Below are 15,401 nucleotides of genomic sequence, written 5' to 3'. Positions count from 1 at the left end.
CGCGGGTTTTCCACAGGTCGGGGAGGGAGTTGACACCCACCGTCCGAGGAGGCGGCCCTGTCGGCGTGCAGGGCGAGCCCGTTGGCGAGAGCGCGGTGGTGCGACTCCCTGCCGCCCCCGTACGGTGACGCGCTGTGCATGGGCTGCTGGTGCTGCTGCTGGTGGTGGTGCTGCGTGAGGCGCAGCTGGACGCTGCCGCTGCGCTGCTGCCGGCTGGCTCCTCCGCCGCCGCGACCCATGGCGGCCAGGGCGGCCGGGCTGCCCTGAAGCGACGCCGTCGAGAGCTTCCTGCGAGCCGAGGACGTCCCCGAAGGGGGGGGGGGGGATATGGAGTCACGCTCAGCGTACACCACCGAAGCTGCAACACTGGCCAACTGGGGACATATTGCGCCGTGGGGAAGAAAAAAAAAGGGTGCGCTGTGAAGAGTGAGAATGGGGACGCGTTGGACCTCCGGCCCAACAATGCAACGTGTCGTCGCCACCGCGTGGGCTGCAGCCGTAGTCAACAATCGTTGGATGGCCCCTCGATAGTCGACTGTCTGCGGATTCACCAGCGTGCCGCTACGATGGTAAGGAACGCCAACTAAGGGTGCGTTTCAGTTCTGGTCAGCTTTGAAGGCAGTCTACCCTTACTACTAAAAGAAAGATAAATTCGACCTTAAATAACGACACACATGTAGAATGCATATCGAACGCATATTGAAGTCGTCTCCGCGACTTGACGCCACCCTGCCCCCAACCGCTGAAGAGGAAGAAAAACCTATGATATGTGATACAACATATGATATCTGTATTTCATCACTTTGGGTCTGCGAAGCTTCGAAAACCACAACGTAGCTTGCATTCACCGCACAGGAAAGTGTGAATACACTTTTTGTTTTTTTGAGCGCGGGCAACCTTCCCGTAGAGTTTCAGAGCATTATGCTCACCGGCGGTCTTGTTCAGACAGCCCCAAAGTACCATGCATCGTTTTTGATTTCGATGCCGTCTTCGCGAGGCTGTCTTTCTTGTTAGCTTTGTCAGAATTCAAACAAGATTTATGATGGTGAGTGCCCACTCAGTTGTCCATTTAGCCATCTACGGGGAGCATTGGAATATAATTTCGCACAATAATTACTAGAAGGAACTCTGGTACTGTGATCGTTCAACCACCATGGGAATTGTGGTTAGTACGTATATTTGTATGATCTTCATGCTTGTGGCTTCAGATGTTCTTGTGGTTTCATTTACTGCGCTTTATGTAGGTTCACTGACCTAAATTTTAAAAGAATCTGCAATTATTTTAATGCAGGAGGCAATGGGACTCTGCGAACGCTCACAATCGCTTGCTACTTGCAGCGGTTCCGCTTGTTCATGCGTCCGTGGCATAATGATTTCAATAACGAGCTTCTGTGCTAGAGGTTCTGCGTTCGAATCGTGACATCGTACAGTTTTAGTAGTAGGTATTTGATAATTGAAAACAGAGTACTTCTTGAAAACGATCATTGTGCAAAGTCGCAAGGTCGCTTAATGCGAGAAGGACGAAGTTTAGGCAAATCCATGTACCAACCATATCATTCCTATACTGTGAAAACCGCCCCGCTTGCAGCTCTTGTAGACACTAGCCCCACAGTTCCCTCTAATAATTGTGCGAACGTCTGAGCACTGGCACATAGCTTAAGTGCATTGTTACGTATACGTAGAGCGCGGGCATTGGACTAACGACGACGCAGCGGTAAGAACGTGCTTGCGCAAGCGTTTGTGTGCGACGTTGGCAGTGCTCACACGTGGGGGCTGCTTCCAGGTCATATGTAAAATTTTCGTTCAAATCGATGGAGAGTGAAACAGCGGAGAGTAGCCGGTTCCGGTGGTTTGCTAGCATGTCGCGTAAACAGAGCTGACAGATTAAACAAATGAGTTGTTGCTCTGCGGAAGAATCTGCCACATTGGGACTTGCTAAACGATAAGGAAAGACGAGCCCAAAGATGAGCACGAGGGGCTCTCGCCTTACCGAGGCCAGTTGTGACAAGCTCGCGAAATGGTAGTCAAAACGAAAGCACCAGTGATCTTGATCACTGGGCGCCGGTTCGCAAGAAAACTTTCGTACATATGACAGATACAGATGCGTACCTTTTCACCGATATCTCCATAAAGTTGTCCTCTTCAGTTACAGACCTGATGGAGATTATAGACGTCGTATCCTCTTTGCTATTTTCTGTGGGGAAGAAGACAAGAGAAGAGATAAAAATGGACGCACCCAGACACCACCTTCTTCGTCAGGCCAAAGCAACGACTAATAACTATAAGAGAAACGAAAGGCGCAAATGATATGGATAACAACAGGCAGCATCAAAAGTACGAGAGACAGGCTTACCACGCTCTGAGGTTTCGAGTTGGGAAGGTGAGCTAACTTCTGGAATCGTCGTAATGGCGTCATGCGTGACGACTATCACCGGCTCTACATCTTTTAGCTTCAACAATAATGACTGCAATTCAATGTTTTTCTGAAACGAAAATCGAGAGGGAGAAGAAAAGACAAAGGCGTTAGCAAAGGTGATACTTGCAACGTACAGCCCTCGCAAAATGAAACGAGGCAGTATTAGCGTACGGCATTCAGCGCATTTTCGGGTGGCCATGGTATTGCTACGGGCGGGCTTTGCCCTTGCAGGCTGCCCCAGCAATGCCTCTACCTGAACGACTTTCTTCTGTATACCACGAAGACGTGTTACCGGACCGTTTGATCTTTCTGTCAACAGCTGTTTAAGGCGAAAGGTTTACTCACGCACGCATTAGGTGAAGGTATTTAACGTTTCCTGACACATAAGCACACCAGGGTGACAAATTGGGTGTGCGGAGAGGCACAAATCAAAATAACTGCCTTTCATTCATTGATAATAGCGCAGAAAGCTTTTCTCACTTTCTCAAATTGTTAGCATATGCAGATTTCCAATGGAAAGCGCAGCAAAACAGTGACTTTAATAGTGTATAAAAACTTTCAAACCCGCACAAAAGCAGACCTTCATTAAATGTTTGCTTGCAAATAACAGAACACACACGTACGAACTCCAAACTTTCATACTTTGAGCCAATAAATTACTAAATATTATACCACTGAACGCCATCAGGCCTGTAGAGCACACTGTGCATCGGAAATGCCTACGTGAAGTTGTATGCAAAAAAAAAAAGGAAAGGCGGAGACGACACACTAATCAAGATAGAAGTACATATAGCGTCGCTTCTGTCTGCATCTTCTGGAGTGTGTTGGCCGACTCGGTCTAAGTACTGACAAAATTTCAGCTAAATTTGGTTAGGGCTTGGTATACGTCATGTACCTGACGGCACTGATGGACTCACTTCAGTAGTATATGATGACATGGTTTCTTTAATATTTGAAAAGCTTCTCTGGAGAAAAAATAGAAAACATAATCTGATTTTCATGTTCTCTTTAAGACAGCGAGAAACGACTGGAGAAGATCATTACTACGACAAGAGTGAGAGTGCAAGGAAGGGGAAAAACAGTCACGATAGCTACAGTTTGCTTTCCATGTCACCACAATGATGCCATCCACACGTAACGCTGTATATATATCACTTTGGCCTTGTAGTTAGTGTCTCTGTAAATACTTTAGAACGACACCGCTGCCACTGTTGTGAGAAATCGAAGAAGTGGGTGGGGGTGGGAGCAGCACCTCTTCTAGTCGCTGCCTGCATCGCATGTTCTCGTCCTGCAGCACTTTGATCCTGGTGAAGAGGCTTTCGTCGTCCGAATCTCGCCTCGACTTCTTCAGCGGCTTCAGGGTGGCCCGAACGCGGTGTTCGCCGGCCTGCGGGTTGCGCCGAAGCTCCACAAGCTGCGACAAATAGAGAGAGAGAGCAGGGCGCCGGACAAGGGGCGCACGTGGGTGTCAGGGCGCGGGTAAAAAGAAGGAGCGCGCGGCAGCGGATGGCCGAAAAAAAGCGTATTACGTGCAGGTGCGTGCCAGAAAGTAAGCAACCGGCAAATAACGACGAGTCGCTCGTTTATGTACAGCTCTTGACGAGAGTGGCCAATACGGGCGCTTTTCGAATGATCTCTTGAAGAGCCGACTACATTTTCGATTCGGACAGGGCTGCGAGCAGCCGCGTGTAGCCTTTTCTTTGTCGCCGATGGTTTCGTGTCAGCCTGCCGGTTGGAAAGGTGCCACGGCGTTCTGTCTCTAGCAGAGACGCTGGTACACATGCCGGAGTAGTTGTTCTTATCTTGCCACCACGTGATCGTTGCGGAGTGGCAATACTGCATGCTCAGTCACAGTAAGTGAGATTCCTATCAAAGGGCAAAAGAACCATGTGTCCCGCAACCAACATATAGAAGAATCCGGTACATTCATGTTGTAATGTTTGATGTGTCTGGTGAAATGCGTCTTGGCGTAAGAATCCTATTTGAAAAGTGGGAATACTGCCTGCTCAGTCACAGTAAGTGAAGTTCATTTAAAAGAGCGAAACAAGCATATGCCCCGCAATCTCCATATCGAAGTATCCCATACAATCACGTTGTAATCTTGGAGATGGGGTTTGTAAAGCTTATCAGTTTTGTTGTCTTTCTTGTCCTGTCAAATGTCATGTTGAGTGTGATATGAAAGTAGGTGAAATGAATTGAATTCAGGGGTCTTACGTGGCGAAACCGCGATTTGATTATAAGGCACACCATAGTGCGAGACTTCAGATTAATTTTGATCACCAGGAGATCTTTAACCTGGCCCCAGTGCACGGGACCACGCGCGTTTTTGCATTTCGCCCCCAACGAAAACGTAGGTGAAATGTGTCTTGCGTACAAGCAGGCACGAATGGAACGCGTATGGTAGTAAACTATAAGATATTTGCCGTATAAATGCTTCAAATTGCAATTTGACATATTTCGACAAATAGTCGCAATGCATGTCCCAGCTCCAAGAGCACAGCGTCTTGCAACGATTGAGAGCAATATCATATGCACTGGCTACTACGTAAAATGAAATAGCTTATATTCACTATGTTTTTCCTTGTTCGCGTTACAGATTGCTTGTAGCTACTCTTCAACGAATGGCTCAAGTAGTTATGAATAATGCTTGGCCTGAGTACAGGTTTTTCAGTGTAGTCGCCAACTCATGCGGTTGCATGGTGACTAATAGCTAACTTACGCGTTCGTCAGCGTCAACGAATGATTCGCAACAATACGCACTCTGCAGTTAAGGCCTTTTTAAAAAACCTGTAAAGCACGGTCGACGCAAAATTTGCAAACTCTTCGGCACATTCAGCAAAAAGTTTATGGCAATGGTGACGTTGACATTTGTGCCAAAAATGCGTGATTGAGTAATATTCGCTTGGTCGTATTGCAAACCGACCTGCAGCTTAAGCTTCTGAAATGTTGTGAAGTGCGAAGCACTATGAGATGACAAACTTACGGGAAATGACAAAGTCGCAGTGAAATAGCTCAGGATTTGAGGAGACGATTAAAGAGCTGCGATTGTGGACGCTGGCGACGATGTCAGTGTTTGGAACTATATATGCTGCAGTGTAAGGAAGTGAACAGTGCAAGTCGGCAAAGTAGCAAAGTGCGTGTATAAGCAAGGGCCTGTGGAAGCTTAGCGAGTGCCGTCAAATGACAGAGGCATCAAATTGACACTTTCAGGCCGGTGTTGCGGTCGACAGTGGTAAAGAGAAAGAAAGAAAGAGAAAAGTACGTACCGCTAAAGGTCGTGTGCATAAAACTACGCTTTAAAAGACGCACGATAACCAGGAAAGGTACATTCTGCACACAAAGCCACTTATGTGCGCGCTCTTGCTGGCCAATGACCACGTTAGGCAAAACACATTAGAGAGTTTTAGAATTGGGGGCCCAAGCGGCTTGGGGACCCAAGAAAATTGCGCGCCACAAGTGCGCATGCGCAGAACCCAAGCCAGTCTTGCGTTCTTGCGTTCGCGTTAACCCAAGACCCAAGAATCGAAAACTAGCGTGGGCCCCCAAGCCGTCTTGGGCCGCCCTCGTGGGTGACAGCGATGGCGTACAGCAGATGGTCGCAGAGCATACGTTATTTACTTCGACTGATTTTCGTCATTTCACATGGGTGAACTCGCAGTTTTTTCGCAGCGCGTCACAAGAAAACACCAACTAAGAGTACTTTGCTTCGATTGGCTTTGCTTGGCTTAGAATCGCACACTTAATTCGCAATGCTAACCGGTACTAACACAGTTTCTTACATTTTATTGTTTGTTCTTCTTGCTCAAAAATGCATTCTGTTTGATTTCACGTGTAAGAAAAGAGGTTAATTTTTTTTTCTTACAAGCGCCTTTCTATTTTCCACACTGCGGCGTCCCTGCGCTCAACCCAACGCTGTCTGCGTTCGACCCAATCCTCAAACTCTGCTGCTCACCTAGACCCAAGAGCAACCGACGCAACGCGGCTTGGGGGCCCAGAGCCTTGCGCCCCCAATTCTAAAACTCTCTATTGACGAACTTGCAACGCGTAGATACCACACGACGTTGGGAAGAACATTTTTGCTGGGCTGCGTTACCGTAGCGCAATGTAGCATTCAATCGGTGAATGACGGCTTTTGCCACCGAGATATCATCGCATAGTTTTGCGTATGCACCAATCCTGGAACCACATATGACACGAAAGAGGCCTCAGGCAAGAGGTCACACGAACCAGTGTCCCAAACATAATTATAATTTTATCACAAATTAAAAGAAAACGATTCAATTACGTGTCGTGGTAATGTTTCAGAATCTCCGCACACCGGATAATAGCACGTATCTCCATTGAAACGCTGCGTACGCTGCTTCAAAATTTCAATATTTTTGTCTCAAATTAATCCGCATGAAATGCGCGTCACAATCTCTATCGATTCCGCGTCACAGCCGTGCTAATAATGCGAGAAAATCGACGAATTAAGAAACTGCATGAGGGACGTTTCAACAGCTTAGTAAACATATCTTTTTGTCTTATATGGAATCTGCCCGCCGTGGTTGCTCAGTGGCTATGGTGTTGGGCTGCTGAGCACGAGGTCGCGGGATCGAATCCCGGCCACGGCGGCTGCATTTCGATGGGGGCGAAATGCGAAAACACCCATGTGCTTAGATTTAGGTGCACGTTAAAGAACCCCAGGTGGTCGAAATTTCCGGAGTCCTCCACTACGGCGTGCCTCATAATCAGAAAGTGGTTTCGGCACGTAAAACCCCACAATTTAATTTTTTTATACGAAATCTCGCGCTGATATAAAAGGACTACACGGGGTAGCAACGCATGCACCACTTTCCTTGAGGCACGGACACGAACGAAGCACGTCACTTCACGTCACTGGCAAACCACAATCACCAGCGGCGCTGCATACCAGACCAGTGCGCAGGTGAGAGTGCTCTGAGACAAGCAAGAGTGTGTCAGTGTGTGTGTGCAGCAGGGGTGCATGCAGGGTGAATTCAGGGAGCTAAGGGTAGAGGGTTGGGTTCGATCGTTCTCGTCGCAATCACGACTCCGGCAGTAGGCCTGCGATTCAGTGGCCAGAGGCCAAGAACAACAATACACGACCGCAACACTGAACATCGCGCCAGAATTGCGCATTTCTGCGCATGCGCACTGTAGGAGGGCACATCTTCCTCTGTCTGAACGATACTGCATCGAACACGGACGGTTCTGTGCACTATGGCTTGTCCACAACCTTCGCAAACAACGACAGAAGATGTGAAATTGAGTTATCTGGTTGTCAATTGAGAAAGGTCTGCAGCCACTCCCTATAGATACGCTTAGGTTGGGCACTGCGCCAATTCGCCGTAGTAAAGTAGCAATTTAGCAAAGCTGAAACAAAAATGGAATCAAACACTCATCTTCTGCATCTATATAACCTTCTCATTCAGTTTCGTGGCTCATCCATGGCATGATAGCGGTTATCAACGCTCTCTGCGGGGTTTGTTGCTCGACAACCTGTTACCACTTAAGCGAGCGTATAACTATGAAAACTTTCGTGTTAGGAACAAAACATTTAACACAGCAGCGCTCATAAAACGGAGCTACGTATAGCAAGTTGGATAGATTGCTCCAGCACGTCGCACAGCAAGTGTTTTGCATTGTTAACGAGGATGCATGCCTAATTGCCGGATTATGTTAATGTGTGAATGAGGGGCTCCGTTGAAGCGCTTAGTTAGTAACGGCCTTTCGCACACGCATGATAATTGCTCTTGATGATCTTCTTTTTCCGCTGGATGCTTCATTGATGGAACCGCGGATGAGCCCGAAACGACGGAGTTATAATTCGTGCCGCTTCATTGTTCTTAATCGGTTAATTGCACCGCCCAAGCAACGTTAATTTTCGATGACGTTGATTGATTTTGAAAGCTCCGTGAGGTCCAGTTTTGATACCCCTGTTTGGTGATAAAAGGCAAAAAAAAAAAAGACTACTTCACTTCATCTAGTTCTGCTACAAAAAGAAGGCATTTCCTTTTACACAAGAAAAACTAAATGTGCTCGAGAGACAGATGTCTCCTGGCTGTTGTAAGGAAGAGAAGAACCCTCTTGTTACGCGTAACAGGCGCAATGTCACGAGCCTAGTTTTTGTTAACCTCTCACACAGATATAAATAAACCTTAACCGCACTGATATCGCTTAACTTCCATGAGGCCTAATGCTGTACTTGATTCTGAGGTGCATCATCTTAAGATAGCTTAATCAGATCTATTTCGTGAGGCGTATACTTTATCTCACCCCCTTAACGATTCCTTTTAAGCTCTAGCGGTTGGCAGCTTGGAAACAGCATTTTATGAAAAGCATGATGTACTAGATTCTAAACTGGTAACAAGGAATCTTTAATCGTAACTGATAAATTTTTTTTATTGAGAAGCACGTACCACATTTCAACGTCTGTCTAGTTACCGATAGTTTGCTTCCGCGTGAACGTTTTGGTTGGGCTTCCGAAGATTTGAGCGAGTGGTTGCCGACCTGTCCTCAACAAGTGTGAAGTCTTGCAACAGTGCGCGGTTGGCATGCGCACGAGAAGTTTTCGAAGGCTCTTCGAAGCCAGAAAAAACTCGTCGCCCACTTTTTATTAATCTGATCGACGGAAGTATCCATTTGTAAAACAGTTCATCACATCATGGTATCGTCTGATTTACTTTCTTTTTGGTGCTCGATCCTTCCGCCTTTACTGCAACGACGCCATACAGTCATCATATCTTTTTTTAAAGGGGGGGGGCGCTTGCGTTTGCTATTTCTTAGGTATCATGATCTCGCTCTATCATTCGTCTCTAACAATTTGACATTCCAATATTTCTGCTCTGTCCGTGAAATAAATCTGTGCAGTTTTTGAGAGTGAAAAAAAAAGAAGATTGACACTCGTTCACCTGTGGAGCCTCGGTAACTCTTCTGAAAAAAAAAAGTCTATATCATGTCGTCATCCGGTGGTGCGGAACCGTGGTGCTGCGCATAGAGCTGCTTCTCACTTGCAAGGGCTGCACAAGCGATGGGCAGTGACTTTGTGAAAGGTGATTTGCGCAGGGTTGGTCGGATGCAGGGAGCAGGCGGGGTGGGGTGATCGTGGTCGGTTGGGGGTGCAGTGAGTGAGTGAGTGGAGTCAGTGAGGCACGGACAGAGAGAGATAGAGAGAGAGAGAGAAGGGAGCCACACGTAGAGCGTTGTGTGAAATGGGCTCACCAGTCTCACCTTGGGTACAAACACGAGGCAGAGCGTGGTCGTGGAACAGAAGATGATGAACACTGAGATGATGATGAACGCGGCGTCCTGCTGATCGCGCAGCACGAACGAGATGGCCGCGCCGATGGTGCACATGATGACCACGTTGTACACGCTCATGCCCACGTACTTGGAGTCGTTGAGCGCCGGTATGCTCACGTGACGGGTCTCCCACGCCAAGAAGCAACCGAACGCCTGCGGAAGCGGGGAGAAGGGGGAGAAAGAGAGAGAGGGGCGCGGTCACGAAATGCTAAAGAACGTCAACGTCCGTGCGCTTTCGGCGGTGACGTCGTTCGGGACCCTAACGTTAGGTTCCGGCTCCAACGCCGGTACCCTCTATCGTTGCTACCGCAGTAGAAAGTTTCCAAGTCCGGTAGCCCCGTGCTGAATGGTAGGCTAGTTTGTTCATTCACGGATGTGACTCGTGGCTTAGCACGTCGCGCCTCTAATTATATTGTCTGTGCATTTATTTTCGTTTTGTGTCTGCCCTGACTGAGTTTTCGAGCGCGTTGTCATAACGGAGTACCTGACCAGTCCAGTTAGTGTGAAAAAAAGTAAAAATAAAGATAAAACGGTGAGTGTTTGGAGGGCGGTAACATTGCAAAAGAGTGGGAAGGAGTGCAAAGGCGTCAACTGGGAAGCGCTAGAAGCCCAAGCCAGCATCCTTCGCAAGTCGACGGGAGTCGGTAGTTTGAAGCACTGATGAGTGTAACCAGTTTTCCACGACCATTGTGCGTGTACCATATGTGATTTACCCGAAGAAATTAGCGCATGTACATCGGTGGTTATACGCATACAACGTGCAAGCTTGTGCTGCGATGTCGCGATAAACCGCACCAAGTGCTTTTGTTCGAGCCCAAAATTGTTCTTCGTATCCGGTACGCTGTTGTGTACACATCTGAAATGTGGAAGTCAATCCGGTCTGAATCACGTGGTCGTTGTCATTGCTTGGGCGTTCTAAAGCAAGTGGTAGTGCGCTTTGATTCGCAGGACGAAGAGAGAAAGAGAGAGAGAATGAGAGAGAGCAAGAAGAAAAGGTGAAGGGCAGAGGAGTTAATCAGGTTACCTTGCGGTTGGCGTTCTTGGTATCTTCTGCATTTACCACATCCCCCAGGGCAGAGTAACCTTGGGGGGATGTGGTGGACGCAGAAAATGTCGGCAGAAAAGAAGTTATTTATTTATTTACCGATTTTATGAATAAAATCTGTCCGCACAAGTTAACTGCACCAAACTGACGTACAGACGGCGGATAACCCGTGAAGCACAATAAAAAATCATGTGCGATATTTTTTTTACAATACTGCGGACAAGAAGTCCAAGCAGGGTGAGCAAAATACGAAAGATTATATACACAGAAGAGCAAGGTGAACCAATTGTGTAACACGTTTTTCGCACAAATTGTTGGTCATAAAGTAGACGATAAACAAAATTTTAAATTTGATTACTACAAATATAACTAATACACGAAATAACAAGATTATTTACACAAATGGTATACAGCTCACTGGCGCGGGGGTTAGTTTATTCCAGTCATCTATTGTTTGTGGAAAAAAAGAGTACCGAAAAGTGTCAGTCCTAATCCGTGCTAGAACGTGCTAGAACGCGAGTTTGGTTTCCTGTAGCAGCGGGAGAGGGGTAGGAGGGCAATCAATCAATCAATCAATCAATCAATCAATCAATCAATCAATCAATCAATCAATCAATCAATCAATCAATCAATCAATCAATCAATCAATCAACAATGATATTTTATAAGGCCCCACCTTTCCTGTACACATGATCTTTCCCATTGTGTACGTACCATGAGCAGTCCTTTGTAGGCGTATATAGAGCCAAGGAAGATGGTCATCTTGTGGCTCTGGCAGAATTCCATCTCTGGAATCACCGACACGTCCTCGTTGCCCTGCGACGCCTACAAGATGGGAGTAACGAAAGGGAGTCAAAATGGAGTCAGTTTCTTTTAACGTATCGCCATATCGAGCGCGCAGAAATAGTCTAACTGAACATGCCAGCAAACTATGCTCAATAAGGCTCTACAAAAGCAAAAACAAAAATAAAAAATAAATATATAAGAGTGCTTAAATCTCCAGAAGCATGGAGGAATAAGATAGAGGAATAGCGGCAACCTTCATCAGGCATAGACCTCCTACTGTACAGTATTTACGTCGGACTGTAATAAATTTTACGAATGCTACACCGTACGTATGTGCATCATAAGAAAAATAATTCGAGACAGTCAGAAACAAATGGGCATACGGACACGCAGAGCCCTGGAAGAATGCACAGCAGTGTTTACAGATGCCCTACTTTTTCTGTACTTGTTGCTTCACACCTGCCTCAACAGGTACTGCTGCGGAAGCAGCAGTACCTGTAAGTACCTGTAAGAGCAGTACCTGTACCTGTACCAGCAGTACCTAAGATTGCCTTGGCCGCTTCAGCACGTATGCTGTTAAGCGACATGTAATGCTTACAAATACGAGTTAGTAAAGTGAGCGTGATGTACGATAGTTTGATAACTAGTGGAGATAGAGAGAGGGATAAAAGTGAGAGTTCGCTTTCAACGCTGTCTAGCTGCCAACTTATTTGTCAACTTTTGTAAAAACTATCGCTCAGTGGAATAGACTGTCATGTGAACAGGTGTGCAGTGAGAATCAAGATGTATTCTTTTCATGCTTGTAACCCCCCTGCTGTAACGCTTTCGGGCTAAGCGGGGATATGTCTGAATAAAGAATAAAGAATATTTGCAGCGGTTTCATAAACGTTATTTTAAAAAGGCTCCGTACGTACCACTGGCCACCTTATTAACATAAGTTTGGTGCAGAAATCACGGGCAGGGTTCAGTACCGGTTTAGAACTGCAAGCCAGTGGTCGGCGAGGAACGGCGTGATTCCTCCCCTTCCTACAACCCGCTTCATAATGGTGTTTCGAACGCTGCCAAGCTACAAGCGAGTGTTCAATTAATGCCTCCCGCCATTATTGATTGGCCAGCAAAGTTCGAGGAAGAATAATAAAAGAATAGGAGAAAAAATGTGCACGAAACTCCTTTGTTTAGCAAAAAAAAAAGAGACGTTTTTGTGAGCCCCGTGGGAAAATTGCTGAGCATCGGCCTCGTCGCTGCGAGCGTATTTTGAACGCCACGGTCCCGGGCGTAATCAATCAGTCCTTTTTTCCCCCCTTTTGTTTGATAGTGCACTATAACACGCTTGCGTGCTGCTGATGCTGCGATGCCGCGTTCCCCTCCATATATATATATATATATATATATATATATATATATATATATATATATATATATATATCCCCAAAGCGGGCATATGCGCGCACCACCACGCAATGGACTCTCTCCTGCACTAAATCTGTGCACTGCGGAGGAAGCTACACCTACACTCTCGATCGATCTTATTTCGCACAAGCCGCACTAAATTCCGCGGAAAAATTTTTTTTCTCATATGTTCGACTTACTCGGTGAAATCTATTCAGAACGGGGTGTCCCGCTTACTTAGCGAGACTTATGTGCAGCGATATCAAAAGTTAGATACATACATCAGCAGATCGACCGAAGATGGACCGGAGAAAGGGTGAACGTTGAAGGACATACGGTTGACGTAACTTGCACTACAGACAGACAGACAATGAACTTTTATTGAGGTCCTGAGGGACTAGCCGGGGGAGACCCGTTGGGGCCCCCGGCTCGCCGCTGGTTGCTCCCATGTCGGAATCGGGAGGCCAAGCCTCTCCGCTCTATCACGGGCCCTCTGGACGGCCATGGACTGGATCTTGAGTTGCCTACTAGATATGGCCTCTTCCCAGTCCCGTTCGCTGGTGAGGGACGTATCCCGTAACGCAGGACACTGCCAGAGCATATGAGGTAGAGTGCTAACCTCCCCACAATCAGGGCACTGTGAGTGGAACATTTTTGCAGATATGTTCAACTTAGTGGTAGCTGTGGGGAAACTAGATCGAGAGAGAACGCTTACCCGGCAGTAGGTTCGTACTTCAGGACCTGCTCTTCGAAGCCCGTGATTGGACACGAGGTGTTCACCACAGTGTCGCTGGCGTCCGCGATTGGCAATTTCAAGCTGCGGTATCCCAGCTCAGAAGCCGAAAAAAAACATCAAGATTCTCCGTCCCTGATTAGAGACTGAATGACGTCGACGCCCCAGCTTCGGTAAGCGCTGCACTTTTTAGTGACGAGGAGTTAGAGGGGGGCGGGGGCCGGCGTGTGTGTGTGTGTGTGTGTGTGTGTGTGTGTGTGTGTGTGTGTGTGTGTGTGTGTGTGTGTGTGTAAGGGGGGGGGGGTGACGTACATCGCAGATCCCACCGCATTTGTTCAGCCAAGAAAGTTTTCCCGGGCAATCCGTCACGACGGGCCCGGGGAGGGACTCTGGTGAGGGAATTTCGAAATATGGTAATCCCGAAATGTTCGGCCCTCACGGGAAGCGTTCAGTGTTTTGGAATCGTTTGCGCGCCATTTTACGAGGCCCTTCTTTCCCGTTACGCTCTCAACTTCCGAGGAAAAAAAAAGAAAACCGTTCGCGGCTGCTTCGCGGCGGGCCATGCCTAGGGTGCAGCAGCAGAGGCGGCCCTACCGGCCGTGACTATGTAGCGTTCGAACATTGTGCGGCTTTGGGGCATTCGCACGAGTGATTAGTAACTTTCGCTGCGTTTATAAAGTGCTGGCACAGGGTACAAGTCTTCACGACTCTCGACGCTACGAGAAATCAGCCATTATTGATCGTGATGACTGTTCCTTAAATCAGGGTCCATACGCAGGAGGGTGATTGGCCACACCACGTCAAACGACATGACTAGGCGCTTATGATGATCACGATGAATCGGGCGATAGAATGGTAAGAGCGGGGAAATAGCAGCAGCGTAATGACAGGAATGTTAACAGTGACCATTGCAGATTTCGACATCCCGTTGTCCTCTTTGTCAGCTGTTCAGCCAGGATCGCCGAACATTTGGTATTAGACTTCATGATTATATCAATCTTATCATGCAGTTAAACCAGCTATAAGCAAATAATCTGAGCTCCACTATTGTGCACTGTAAAAGCCCGACGCAGCGTCCATGCTCAAGTAAGCGCCAATTTCCTGATGCTTTCTAACCAATAAAAGATGTAAAAAGCAGTTTCAAAGCCAGGATGTACGAACATTCGAAAGAGTTTCCTTTATTTTTTTAGATTTGCATATTGCGTAACGCGGAGCTGCTGCTAAAGATCGTGTCGCTCAAGCGAACGGCGTTGCTGCGCGTGCTCATAACGTGCAAATCAGCGAAATTCCTGAGCATAGCGCGAGAATATTGCTGTATTATTAAATATTGAATCTTGCTTCGCAACAAGAATGCGACAATATCTTCGTATTAGGCGCAGACGCAATCCAACTGCCTGAAATTTGGCACTCTAAATGCCGATGCAAGCCTCGGAATTCTCAAAAATGAAAAGATTCAGAATAAAAAAGGAGTAAATAACCAAATACTCAAATTTCCCACGAAATGTGTTTCGTGTGAGCTAGCCGAAACTTACGTTTGTTACGTAAGTCTCGTTTTAAAACTACGTTTGTTTCATTTAAATAACCAATCTTCTTGTCTTACGGAGGTTTAATCATGCCTCAGTGCGTTGCCTTCTGCATCTACGGTCGTGTTTGCGAGATACGCATGACGGCGTGTCTAAGATTATGCGAGTTGGCTGGGAGTAATGCGAATCGTCTCGTGATCTACTTAC

At 47.1% G+C, this 15,401-nt stretch overlaps 1 protein-coding gene across 4 annotated transcripts in view; it reads right to left on the bottom strand.

Moving 5' to 3' along the window:
* Positions 1–15,401, bottom strand: part of LOC139049756 (gamma-aminobutyric acid type B receptor subunit 2-like) — a 389,157-nt gene that overhangs the window by 17,702 nt on the left and 356,054 nt on the right. For 3 of the 4 annotated variants that reach the window (XM_070525558.1, XM_070525557.1, XM_070525556.1), the window contains exons 14-19: positions 11,478–11,588; positions 9,638–9,871; positions 3,669–3,830; positions 2,354–2,483; positions 2,110–2,194; positions 41–288 (exon numbers count right to left, since the gene is read on the bottom strand). In XM_070525558.1, the coding sequence (XP_070381659.1) occupies positions 41–288; positions 2,110–2,194; positions 2,354–2,483; positions 3,669–3,830; positions 9,638–9,871; positions 11,478–11,588 (970 nt within the window). The remainder of the gene's footprint in view (positions 1–40; positions 289–2,109; positions 2,195–2,353; positions 2,484–3,668; positions 3,831–9,637; positions 9,872–11,477; positions 11,589–15,401) is intronic. The other variant, XM_070525559.1, reaches the window with a different exon arrangement.

Source organism: Dermacentor albipictus, chromosome 9, assembly GCF_038994185.2.
Source record: "Dermacentor albipictus isolate Rhodes 1998 colony chromosome 9, USDA_Dalb.pri_finalv2, whole genome shotgun sequence".
NCBI lineage: Eukaryota > Metazoa > Arthropoda > Arachnida > Ixodida > Ixodidae > Dermacentor > Dermacentor albipictus.
Note: the sequence above shows the minus strand (reverse complement) of the source record. Positions and strands in the feature narration are given on the sequence as shown.